The 14,049-nt window shown below is 36.1% G+C and overlaps 1 protein-coding gene across 4 annotated transcripts in view; it reads left to right on the top strand.

The window, feature by feature from the left end:
- MIB1 (MIB E3 ubiquitin protein ligase 1) overlaps window positions 1–14,049 on the top strand; it is a 122,514-nt gene that overhangs the window by 43,162 nt on the left and 65,303 nt on the right. For all 4 annotated transcript variants that reach the window (XM_045004953.1, XM_045004952.1, XM_045004955.1 and 1 more), the window contains exon 12: window positions 3,429–3,580. In XM_045004953.1, coding sequence (XP_044860888.1) covers window positions 3,429–3,580 — 152 coding nt within the window. The remainder of the gene's footprint in view (window positions 1–3,428; window positions 3,581–14,049) is intronic.

Genomic DNA, 14,049 nt, shown 5'->3' with positions numbered 1-14,049 from the left:
TCTATGTTTCATACTGAAATTTAAAATGCACCTTGCTCTAGGCATGTGTACAATATTTTAAGCCTATATAGATTGGGTCAATGTACAAATATGTTTAACATGCAGATTAACTCTCTTCATCCAGTCAACATCCCTTATCCTCCCCACATATGCAATCTGGTAAGAGAGGCTTTGCAGCATGACCTAAAGGCCAGCAAATTTAGACTCTGTCAGAAAAAGGGAGAAAACTTCCAGAGTTGAACCCATCAGACGGTATGTCTGCCACAAGACTTCCATTCAAACATGAAGTCTGTTATTGAGAGCCTCTGCTGCCATGGTATTACACAGTGAGGAAAAACTGCTTCTGTAAACTAATTGGAAACTAGTGCAAATGGTACTGCAAAAGGGAGAAATACTGCCTCAAAAATGAACAAACAAAACCCCACTTCTAAATAAGCAGACAGTTACATTCTGCCTGAGCTGAAGCTTCAACATAGCTGCATGCACAGTGCATTGCATGTGTAAATCTAAAGATGAAAAAGGATGGATAAATGTGCTGAGGTCAGCATCTGAAAGAAAAGGTTGTAAAGCCCTAGGCAAATATGAATGATACAACATACTCCTACTGTTGCCATCTGGATATCCTTGTGCTTCAGACTCCACCAGTTTTTCCTATTTGTGCACCTTGGAAAGAAGAGGTGAGAACTTTCTTAAAGCAACTAATGGTAGTAATTGCTATTTACTCAGTTTATTTCCTCCTGGCCTACTCCTTCCATCTTACTAGGGCTGAGGTATTATTTACAAGTATTACTTCCATCTTGCTGAAGTAGAGCCTCAGCTAGGGAACTTTAATCCAGACCCCAGTTTCTGTAAGTGTTGGCTATAACAACCAGCCTGTTCTATTTGGCTCAATAATAGGGGCAATTGGGTGAAATTCATATGGCCTGTGATATAAAGGAGGCTGGGCTATATCTACTGCTCCCTTTGGTCCGTAAATTCAATGAATCTATGAAACTACACCATCTACAGGCAATGAAAATCCCTACGACAATAATACATTTTCAGATTCTGCACATGTGCAGAGAAGTCTAATGCACATGCAGTTAAGCAATTGATTTCACTGTGATAGATGAGAATGCAGGGGCATTTGGGGTTGGGACTTGGCTGTAGCTAACTGGCATGTTCTTTAGCTCTCAAGCCAACCCACTGCACAAGGAAAACAATTTAGTCTACATACAATAAGCTCAAGAAATCTGATTGGTTGGAATGAGTAAACTATATCATTTCATTTTGGTGGGCCAGTGCAGGATGTTTGCCAAATTTGGCAGATATTGCAGTTTTGGTGACTGCTAATCCCATAGTGAAAGTTCTAAGGGATCCTTTTTACACTATGCTGCACTGTGCTGCTAATTGAGAAACACTAGTGGTGAAATACTGGCCCCACTGAAGTCAATTGCAAAACTTCTGTTGACTTCAGTAGGGCCAGGATTTCACCCAGAAACATAAATCCTGAGAATATGCATCTCTGCAGCAGTATAATGAACTCAACTAAACACATTTTTCTACTGTAGACGTTATAGGAAACTTATTTTTAATTTAAATTGTTGGGTTTTGGAACAAATTATGCACAAGGTGTTTTGCTTTTGGAGTAATGGTGTATTTTTTTCTTTAATTTGGACTTTTCAAAACTAAAACCCCAGGAAGCTAAAAAATGAATATAAATTCTTTGGTCAGGTATGTGCTGAAAAATTTCTGGCACCTTTAAACCATGTATTGTCTTGTTGGTACAAGCCCTAAATTATTTATAAAATTTAATGTTGCCCCATGAAAGCTTCCCTTTTGCTTTATTTAAAATACAGCCTTGCACAAGTTTAACTATCCTGAGGGGGTGCACATTTTTCATTAGTCTGCTTTGTTCATATTATTTTTATTAGAGGAGGTTTTAGCTTGAATTTTTCTATGACAGTTGTCTCAGACATGATGATTAAATTTATGAACTATATATTTGAAATTCATGCTAGTAGACATTTAAATTTTTATAAATCTTGAACTTAAAGAATTGTTTTAATGTCTAACTTTTTTGTGATGCATGACACTTTTTTTATAGCAAATACATGCAGAAAACATGGCAGTTAATGACTTTTGTAGGTGATAGTGAACTACAAATTGCCTACATACTTGAAAAATGTGCATAGCTCTTTGTTGTGTGCAGATCACACAGATCTACCTCTATTCCAGACCTGAGTCTGTCTGTCTGTCTCTGACATCTCCTCATGGATATTCAGCAGACAGCTAAAGCTCAACATGACTATAACAGAGCTCTTAATTTCCCTTCTCCCTACTTCTTACTCTCACTCACTGTGGACAACACAACCATCTATTGCTCAGGCCTGTAACCTCTTTGATTCAGACCTTTCTCTAGCTCCTCACATTCAGGCTATGTGTAAATCTTGTTAATTTTTTTCTGCATAACGTCTCTCAGATACAGCCTTTCCTACCCACCCACACAGTTAAAACTTTTGACCAGGATCTGATGAACTCATGTCTCAGTCATTGCAACATTACTTTCCCTGGTGTTAATGTTGCATTCTTGCCCCAATCATCTACTCAGAATGATGCTACAAATCTTTCTCCTAATGTGTTGCTTTGACATGTTGTCTGTCTTTGCATCCCTTCACTGGCTCCCTCTTCTCTATTGTATCAAACATAAACAACATGTCTTCATTTTCGAGGCCCTTGATGGCCTATCCTCATCCTACCTATCATCTTTATCGAGATATCAGCTCCCGCCTCTGCTAGGCCAATAATTCCAGCCTCGATCACTCGTTAACTTTTCAAAAAAGCACCTTTATGCTTTCTTAAGTGCTGCCCCTCACTATTGGGGCAAGAGCTCCCCATAAACAACTGCAAAGTTACCTCCTCCAAATTCCTCTCTAAAACCGTCTTCTGCCATGAGACCTACATAAAGCTTGATAAGTGGGCCACTGGCGTGCTGAGACAGTTACCTATCATGCTGATTAATATTGTATCATTGTTTCCTTCTGCTTCCCTTTCTGTCTTACATTTAGATTGTAAGCTCATTGGGGCAGTGACAGTCTGTTTTGTATTTTTTTTGTTTTGTTTTGTATTTGTGTAGTACCTAGTTGTATGGTGTCCTGGTCCTAGATGCTATAGTAATGCAATTAATAAATAAATACATATTAACTTCTCCTTCAGACTATCCTCGTTCTGTGATTAAACTTCACAAAAAGTATTTTGACCAAAAAGCAGTGTTAAGTGTGCAGACTGGATTGAAGTTATAATTGTAAGTGCTGGAAAATGATATTAAAAGTTATCTTGTATTTGCATCTCATTAGTTCCTATAGTGACATGTGAGACCTTCTTTTCCCATAAATTTCCTTTTTAAATAGGTAAATATGGAAGCTGAAGAAAATCATTTCTATTTTTAGGATTCTGAAGGTGATACTCCACTCCATGATGCGATAAGTAAAAAGCGTGATGACATCCTGGCCGTACTGTTAGAAGCTGGGGCTGATGTTACTATTACAAACAACAATGGATTTAATGCTCTCCATCATGCTGCGCTAAGAGGGAATCCCAGGTAAAGTCTTGTTGTCATTAGTGTTTAGTTCATGATGTTTGATTAAAGGAGGAAAAATGAGAAAAAACATTCTGGTATTTCTGCAACTTTTATAGTAGATTTATTATGCTGAAATGTAGCAAGCCAGATTTTTACCCAAAAGTGAAATTTTGGAGAGAGACTTTATGTAAAAATGGTTCAGCTATTGAGCATGAGAAGGAAGGCTGAGATGGTTGGCTATGTGGTGAGGGGAAGGAGATGCTCTCCCAATCGTTTTAAAAAACATTTTTGTTTACAGCCATTAAACTGTTCTATAGCTGGAACAACTGAGGGTAAAAAGTTGAAGTTTTGAATGGAATGAATATTAAGAAGAGCCGTTGAGTATTTCAGTGAAAATTTGAGATTTGAGAGTTAGGAGGCTTTGAAAACTGTATTTTGCACATGCACAATAACTGAAATAGAGGTATTTTTAACAACTTTCTACCAATGGAAGGAAGGTTGGTTGGGTTGTGCATGCATGTATGTTAGATACATATACTTGGGAATGTGGGTATTTAAGAAATTGTGCAGTGAGCAAGGGCTCCATAGGAGCACAGTGGTTTGCATGGTTAATTGTATTCTCACATGAGCGTCTAATAGTGCAACGTATGCTCCGAATGAAGCAAGGGCTGTCCTGGCCTAATTAATTAATTTAAAAAATATTAGCCTAGGAATTTTCATAAAAAGTACTGTGGGGGAATAGTAGATGTTCAGATATGAGAATGCCATGGTTATGGTTCTATATGTATCCTTAACTCTGTCCCCTTGTGTGATTATAACATTCCTGTCTTGAGTCATCTGATCTTAAGTTACTATTTTTCAAGTAACAATGTAATACATGTTTATAAACCTCAGTGAATGAGGCACAGATTTGCAGGAGTCTTCATGTAACACGCTATGAGTACTGTAAGTTGCTGAGTGAGTGTGGATTCCTTAGCATAGTAATGACTTTTTCTGTCTGCCATATGTAGACTATTATACATTAGTAGATGAAGTTGCATGTGTAAGCTTATAGAAACATTGTGTAATATTTAAAAAATATGTGGTCATGTAGTTAAAGATTGTATTATTCACACTCATAAGTAGGCAGTTTTGGGTTGCACATACAACTGTAACAATGGCATCATGTATCAGAGGGGTAGCCGTGTTAGTCTGGATCTGTAAAAGCAGCAAAGAGTCCTGTGGCACCATATAGACTAACAGACGTTTTGGAGCATGAGCTTTCCTGGGTGAATACCCACTTCGTCGGATGCAAGCTGCAATGGCATTATGTGATTTGAGTGCTTAACCATGTAACCATAATGTCTTAATCTTTTCTGTTTAGAATAGTACAAACTGATTTACAAAGCAAAGTTACAAGAATATTCCTCTAAAGCCCTGTACAGTGTAAAGTGAGCATGTTTAAGTTTGTCATGCTAAGTTTGCCCCTGATGGTACAATAATTTAAAACATCAAAACTATGTATTTATAATAGCATATTTATTGAAGTAGGTTTGCCATTTTTGACCTATGCGCAACAGCTCATTCTTTAATTGTTGATCTGTAAGCATGTTTTGTTGGGTTCAAAATCTTCATTTGTATATAATAATTCTAGTAGTTGGCTTTTTTGCATGATTTAAGCTGTTTGGAAAGCTTTCACTGTCACTGCTTGTGAAGAGCTATTTGTGGATAAATGGAGTTTCAGTCCAGCACTTTCATTAGCGTTAAGTGCAAATATAATGGAAAATGTGATGTCATTTGCATGCAACTAAACCAGCATTTTATGAATAAATGAAGTGTTAATATTTTTATTTCATTGCTTGTTTGAGCTGAAAGGTAATGGAATTGTTTGGTAACAGAAAAGCTAATGGAGTTGGAGGTGTAACTGTGGGTATTGCTTGGCCTGTAGAATCTTTACTACTTTTTGTGGCTAATACATGAGAAGAGAACCACGATTGACTTTTAACTCTTACATTATCATGACAGGCAGTTAGGAAAATATTTACTTGTAAATTGCAGCGTCCATATGGAATCAGATGCACACATAAACACAGAACCAGATAGTAACAGTTATAGTTGTTTTGAATGGAACTATACTTTAATCCAGTGGAAATGTTATAAAGAATAGGAAAAATTGCACTCAAGTTTTTCTACAGCACTCATTGCCATAGTATCTAAGGTAGGAAACACTTCAAGGAGCTAATGAAGACACTAGACAACATGACTAGCTGCACTCATTTGAAGGCACACTTGCCTTTCTGACTACCAGAATCTGAAGCCTGGGTATTTTACTAGATTTGTCAGTGCTCCTTGATATCTGGGGGGAGGGATAGCTCAGTGGTTTGAGCATTGGCCTGCTAAACCCAGGGTTGTGAGTTCAGTCCTTGAGGGGGCCACTTAGGGATCTGGGGCAAAATCAGTACTTGGTCCTGCTAGTGAAGGCATGGGGCTGGACTCAATGACATTTCAAGGTCCCTTCCAGTTCTAGGAGATAGGATATCTCCATTTAATTATTAAAATTAAAGCAGTAGCCAAAAATACCTTCTTCTGTCTCCAGCTTGCCAGGATTCAATGGCTATTCAATGGCTATTGATCTGAGGACGCTGCCTAGAGACTGTGATCCGTATGTTCTTCGCCGCAAGATTAGATTTCCTGTATTTGGGGTCAAGACCACTCTTACTCATTGAGACAACTGCTTATTGGGCCACTGAAGCTGTCTGATCTCAGAGTGTGGTGCAAACCCACATTTCATAGAAGCAGTCCTGCAGTAACAAGCTTAAGTACAGTGATTGAGAGGTGGGAAAATATTCCAGGTATAAGTGATTGATTGAACCCTACAGTGATACCTGGATACTATTGTGACTGAAGAGGAAAGGGTAGATTTATGTAGGTGCTAGAGCCATACAAGCACCTACATAAATCTAAGTGTTTTTTCTTTTAATCTCCTTTTCTTCTTTCCTAACCTATAGAAGAAATAGTTTGATTATTTCATACATTTTTTGTATGAGTAGATGAGTATTTTCCACATTGATATGAGAAGAAATTAAGAGAAAATCTCATGAGGTTTGCATTTTGTTCTGAAATTTTCATGGCCTCTCATCTCTTGCCAGAGTGTCTTATGTAGTCCCAGGTGCAGTTTTGTATGCAGCACTCACAAACTTCTACTATTGGTTGTCCGTTTCATTACCCTCCTGCCAGCCTCTTCCCAGTTAAAACTAGGGAACTGTTACCTCAGGTATTTTGTTCTTAACTGTTGTGTTGTATCACATATAGCGTGGCAGTCTGTTAAATAGAAGGGACATAAACTATTTAAGGCTTTATGAGTCAAAACCAGAACATTAATTTCATCTGGAAATAAATTTAAAGCTAGTGCAGTCTTTGCACCTCATGAGTTGCCATGGTGTCATGTGAAATCTTGGTGTTTTACTAGATTAACTATCATTTTCACATAGCTTGAAGCTATAGACTTGCGTGCAGAATATTGTAGTAATCTAGTTTTAAGGTGACAGACATGAGTGTGAAGACCACATCACAAAAGGCCCAAACCTCTTGCCAGATTTAGATAGATTTAATTTACTTCAGAAGTGCTTGGATTATACCGCAACGCTTACTATTAAAAGATTAGATGGATGATGGCAAAAGATTCCTTGACACTTGCCAAGTGGGCATCCAGAAGCAGCTGTGTGTCTACTACACTCCTACATTCCACTTTATGACAGGTTGCTAGTCCTACTAATAAACAGCAGGCAGACCTCTTTAAGAGCAACTGTGTAAACCCTACTAGAATCTTCAAGTCTGTCAACACCTTGTCAGTAGCATTGAAGGCAGTTGTTCTAAAAGACTTGTCATAGACATTTGACGCCCAGATTATTCCCCACCACAACTATTGTGTTTTTCCCTCATATGAGGAGATGCCAGGATAGTATGGCGAAGGGGTCATACAGCTAAGGACTCTTAGAAGTTTCTGGAAGAGTTCTGTCATGACTTAGTCTCCCCCACCCCCAGCCCCCCCAGAAATAGATTTGATAGTTGATGTGTCAATAAAGCAATGTTGTTTGTTTGAATAAAGGTTTAACAACCTTTTTTAAAAGTTGGTCTCCAGCAATGGCCTCCGCACCTCTCTTTTGGCATTCACCTGCAAGTAGGGGCCTGGAACTGATGCACATTGTGGCTCATACATTCTAGCACCCCAAGACTGACAGTGAACATTGTGGCTGAAACTCAAGCAAAGATAACCCCTCTCCCCACAAAAAAAACGATCAACCAACAAGCTGTTTGTGCTACCACTCTACAGACCATTAAGTTAACAGAGCAGTACACTACCATATGCTTCACCTTTAGCCTTGCTCTCAGAAAACCTTGTGCAAATTTGTCAATTTTGAGTACCAACATCATTTGGTCACAGGAGATAGAGGCATACTATTGTAAAATTACAGTTTAGCTTTTATACTGATAGCTTTACATGTCTGTAGATCATTGAGGTAAATGTGGTTCAACTTTGTTGATATTATTAGCCTATTATATCTAGCACATTGAATTATGTTGAATTGCAAGGTTTTAATATATTGCCGTTTCACTGATTTTTAATTTGATCTTTGCTTATTTCCTAATGCTTTCTTTCTAATGTTTTGTTTTAATTAATAATCTGAAAAATCACTAAATGTTTAATTGATTTTAGATATTAAGTAGAAAATATTTAATTAAAATAATACAATAAATAGTTACTATAGTTTTAGATAATTCAGAATTTTTTTCTCCGCATTTATCCTTCATGAAAGTGTGCTTGTGCGGATATAATAAGTGTCTTAATGATCGTATGTTGATTACGGCCAGTACTCAACATCCTAATGTTTGAGTTTTAATTATTGTAACAAGTAGATATTTTACCTTTGTGTGTGTGTACACATATGAAAGAACAATCAGTACAGAATAAGAGTTTTCTTGGCTTTTGTAGTAGTATGTAAAAATTATACAATACAGTAGACCTGATTCTGTATGTGCCATAGATACACTTCTTGCTTAAAGGAATTCCTGAATAAGAAGAAACTATTATGTTCAAGATAGATGGAGGAAGTGTGTAGAAATTTCATTTTTATTTAACAGAGAACCTTGTTAAAATGTTTGAGTCCACCTAAATAGACCACATTGTTACAGACTCATTAGCTTAAGCCTTTTCCCCCTAAAGATTATGAACCCCATTGTTGAAAGTTGTAAAGACATTTTCCCTAATTTTGAGATATGTCCTTTTCTTACTACTTAACCAAATTTTACAAACACCAAATAGAAACAAAAATAGAAATTGAGTATATATTATGGGTCAATCATATATTTTCCAAATTACCATAACCATGGTTATATTTAACTTGTCCAGAAATCTTCTGCTGCTTCAAATATTTTGAGCTAAAGAATGTAGCTGTGAAGAGTGAGTGAGTGCACGTGTCCTCATAGCCGCAAACATCTTGATTCTGCGTTCTGTCTTGGGAATAAAACTTAAAGAATAGTGCAATTAACATCTTAAATTGAATCACCTTTTTGCACAAAAGGACTTCTTAAGTAATGGCCATACAGACTACCGTCCTTTGTTGGGCATCCATATTACCAGTTCATCAAAGGAATAATTCAAAGTTATAATTTTAGTATAGTTTAGTGTTAAGTGGCAACAGAAGCTGAATGTCTGACAGTAAGATGCACTTTTCAGATACTTTTCTTTAATAGCATATGGCATATATTTTGCTGCAGAGACTAATTTGTTCATAAACTAGTAATCACAATTTGAGAGATTATACATGTCGTTAAAATGGAGTTGGAAATCCTTTTGCTATTATTTGTTTTGGTATTTGTATTGGGTGAATCCATGTTATATATGGTTGAGGTACTGAACTGTTTGGTGGTGATGGAATAGAGAAATGAGGGTTAGACCTGCAATTAGGTGGTGAATTAGAGTGTAGCATCAAGGTCAGTGACAAATGTATTAGCTGTTAATTGTAAATAATAATCTCAACATGTACAAGATGCAAATACTGTTGCTCCCCTGAGGAATTTCCTCTCTAGTACAATATGGTTAGAAAAAGAATACCTGTGAAGCAGAATAAATATGATAGTAGAGTATATTTCCCTCTTCCCCCTCCCTTTTTATGTGTTTTTAAAGCAGTGGGGAGAAACCTTAAGAAAAAACAGGAAGCAGTACATGACTGAACAATCCATTTATTTGAATGCCTAATTTTTTTCTTATAGAAATTACCATTGGACCATTTATTTACTAAATAAGAACAGAAAGTGAAACAAGTAATTCCACAAGTAATTGTTTATCTAGAAATACAGCCTTTAGGACATCCTGAAGTATAACTGAATACCATACTTTCACATTTGTTTCCTTCTGTTGACAGTGTGCATTTAATCTGTCCAGAATAGTTGAAGCATGTTCAAAGTTGCCATTATACAAGTGTTAAATCCATTATTGAAAATATTTGATGTCCTGTAGTGATCAATGCATAGCTACAGCTGGTTGAAGGGGACCAAATCCATTGAAGAGGTGATTTGGTTCCATTTTACCAGCTTTAGCAAAGCATTGGAGTGCAGGAAGGCTGTAACTTTTTGTAACAAAACAGCTGAGTTTTTTTTACTGTACACGTACAATTTTAAAAGTACACACATTTTTCAGCTATAAATGTTACACTTATTGACACTTCGCTTTTAATTTTTAAAATAATTGAAGATTTAACTTAAGTCATTTTTGGAGGGAGGGCAGGAAGGAAACATTTATCCCAGAATGCCTTATACGATATACCAGTTTGTTCTCTCTTTTAGCATCTTTGTAGGCACAATTTGTAACTATAAACTAGTCTCATGTCAAAGTACAATTGCAGTATTAAACCTAATTCTGGAGTAATGTTTGGATTTATGTTTAGGGCCACTTACATTTATTCCTTTTACTCATTAAATTAAAGTGCACTAGAGAAAGCAACACTCCCTTCTCCCCCCCCCCCCCCCAATCTTTCTGCTGCTTTAGTATAATAGTTAATTTAAAAAAGTAACAGATTAGGTTGTGGAAAGAGGAGTATCATAGCCTTTCTCTTATAAATATCAAGTGCTTTTAATTAATTTTGGTACATTTTTGCTTAGCGTTCACTTTAGGAATTCCCAGATATGCCATTATAGTACAAGGGAATTTTTTTCTGTTTACACATGCTCTCTCTTTCTGTACAAACACCTGATGTTATCAATCTGGAATTTTCTTTATCTAAAGCCCTTTTAGGTGAAAGTTTCCTTAACACACTACATATCTTTTATAAGTAGAGTTAAACGTGCTATATTTCATGCATTTTCTTAAAGGTAATTTGTTCTGGTAAACTGCAGTAGATACACTAAACAGACACATACTGCATTTGAAGACCTGTGGGGGGTTTTTAAGCTTTGCCAGGGAGACATTAGTTCAAACCATGCACTAATAATGCTCCTGTCAAGTGTAGTCTTCATCTGTTTGTTGTGAAATCTAGTGATGAAATTTATGTAAATATATTCTTTACACCATCTATCCTAATAGAAACATAGCAGGTGTGTCATTTGAACTTAAGCATTAAAGACAGCTATAAAAGTGGCTTCTATTTTTACCAGTTATACAGGAGCTGTTTTACAGATCCAGCTGCTCAAGTATGCTTTTGGATGGCAATACAGTTTCATGTACTGGCCATATCGGGGCAAAAAAAGTGGCCATGGAAAACAGCAGTGTAGCATTTGATAATGCCAGCATCTGTTATCCCTGTCACTCACACAGTTGAAATATTTGAGTTACAACAGTGTCAGCAGATGCCCAGAGTTCAGCATGTGCTCAGTTAAAATTGAACAGCTGATCTAAGTGATGGATGTGACATTTTAGAGTGACTGAGTATATTCTTAGAGATATGTTAACATGAGCTAGCAAGAAGCAATGTCAATATATAATTTTAACTTTTATATCTCTCTCTGAGAACTGTCATTTTGTTTCATAGTAGAATTGCTGTCTTATTTTGGCATAGCAAGAGAGGTTTCAGCATCAGTGGCTCGTTATAAAGAACCTGTCACAATAAGTTTGATCCTTAGTAAAGGTAGTCAGATATGTAGATTGAAACCTACATATCAAGTGCTGGCACAATAAGGAAAGCTTCAGAGAAGTAAATGAAGTTGTGTCCACTTACTCCAATAGTGAATTGGGCTCTCAGTCTGCAAATCTGTCAGTTACGAGCCTAAAAGCTAAACAGCATTATGAAACCCAGTAGAGTTGCTAATAGTTTGTTTTTTTTCCATTATAAAACAGCCTGTAATTTGGAGGTTGGCGTTCTATACAGGCTGCATTCCAAGGTATTTGATCATGTGGAAAATAACTCAGACCAATTTATTAAAAATTACCTTATGAATACAGTTACGTTAGTTTGATTCCTTTTTATATGTGTAATTCTATAGTTCTGGCTAAATCCTTTTTTAAAAAAAAATAGCTGGTGATATCTAATAATTTTTGGTATTTTGTAGTGGTTAAAATACGTCTCCTTTGAAAAATGGCACACATCCAATAAACTAATATTTTTGAAGGCATAATTATCCTTTGGGTCTCTTACATTTGTGATTTTCCTTTCCTGACACAAAAATGATCCCAGAATTTTAAAAATATTAAAATTAAAAAGTGAGTGGACTCAGAATCTTTATTCTTTAATCTGGGCCAATTGTGCCTTTTACGACAAGCATTTATAATATGCAGGCATTGCTGTTCAGCATCTCCCGTAATATCTATACATAGATGAGTAAGTGCAGCACAAGTCATTCGTTACTTAAAAATTCCTTTGTGTTGAGTGATTGTTGATGTGTTTTAGTTAACATTAATTTTAGAAATAAATGACATGCTTCTGCTTGACAGCTTCACCTTTCTCTTGTTTTCCATATAGTTTTTATAATTACAGCTTACCAGACTAGGGGTTTCATAATTCAAAACTGAAATTTTAGGTGAAGAGTTGAAGGAGCAGCAGTATAAATTTGATAATTTCATATGTAATTCAGAATTGCTTGGCCAGTTTTGTTCAAATTAGACTACATTTTTCAGAATAATATAGGAATCCTGTGTTCTGTCATTCCTGTGTTTTTATTTTGGAATCTGTCACTAGCCTTAATCCGCTGACTGGCAGCTGTGGCCTAGAAATCTCTGCATTGTCACTTTACATGCATGAACCTGACATTGCAGTTTATTCCATCCAAGCTATCAGTGAGTTTAATAATGGTTGATTTGGAGAAACCCCAAACTTATGTCTCTAAAATATTAGAATTTGTATATGGTAATTTAAAATTATTTTGAAAACATTTTTCTCTTCTGTTTGCTAAATCAAAGACCAACTGCCAAGCAGTTTCTTACAACAGTGTTAATTATTACTAGACTCAGTGTCTGGATTATTAGGCAAACTTAATTTTGGAATCAGAGCATGATCTGCAGATTTAAGATTTTTTTTTAATCACATTCCTCATTTCTTTAGATAATCTTTAAAAAAGTCTACTTTAGTTGAATAAAGTTAGGATGAAAAAGATTATTCTGAATAGGATTGATAATCAGTTTTGCAAATAGGCTATATATTTCATCCAGAGCTTTCTAGTGTGACTATTTGCATTTCCAAACTAATTTTGAATTTATAAACAAAAACCCTAAAGTTTTGTTCATAACTTATCTACAACAAATAACAGAACTTTCTCTACCCACCCTCTGAATAAGTGACTTGGGATAATGTTTCAAGATTCATAAGCAGTAAGTGATTTTACTTTGGCAGTAGCGTCATCTGACCCTTACCAAGTTAATTTGTTAATTTGCCACATGAAAGTCATTCAAACAATAGGAGACCTGTTTCTTCCAGCTGCAGTTTAGTTTCCTCTTACTGGTCGTTCAGTGCCTGCCAAAAATACATACTTCTTTACATTCCATAGCATTGTATGTTCATATGGGTACATAAAGAAGTATGTACTCTGGGCAGGAATACATATAGTTGCTCAGCTATCTGTCAAGTGAATCTGAAAGTATTTTGCTTTTTCGTTCCTTTCCTTGTTAGAAGATGCAGAATGCATGTTGTCATTTCTTTGAAAGAACAATCTTATAATAAACTTGTTATAAGCTAACCCTTTTCTCTAAGACTGAACTTTACAATGCAATTTACCTGCAAAGTGACTTAAAGCGTATTACAGTTCCATGTTCCGTGATGACATGGACATTTGAAGCACTTATCCAGATTTTTGTTGTTTCTTGGTGTTCATTCTGGCTGGCCAGTTTTGAAGGTAAAGATGTCATTGATGGGTGGCTTTGCAAAGTAATTTCTTGGAATGGATAATTGTAGTCCACCATAAGAACTTCAGTTTTCTTTGAGTCTTCTGCCGGATTTCCATGCTGGTATGCAGATTGCATTTAGTATCCTGAAGGGAAGTATAAACTCATCTAATATGATGGAAGGAAATAACCTTCACCCCCT

This window comes from Mauremys mutica, chromosome 2 (genome assembly GCF_020497125.1).
Source record: "Mauremys mutica isolate MM-2020 ecotype Southern chromosome 2, ASM2049712v1, whole genome shotgun sequence".
Taxonomy (NCBI): Eukaryota; Metazoa; Chordata; order Testudines; family Geoemydidae; genus Mauremys; species Mauremys mutica.
This window is presented reverse-complemented; position numbering and strand designations above follow the sequence as displayed.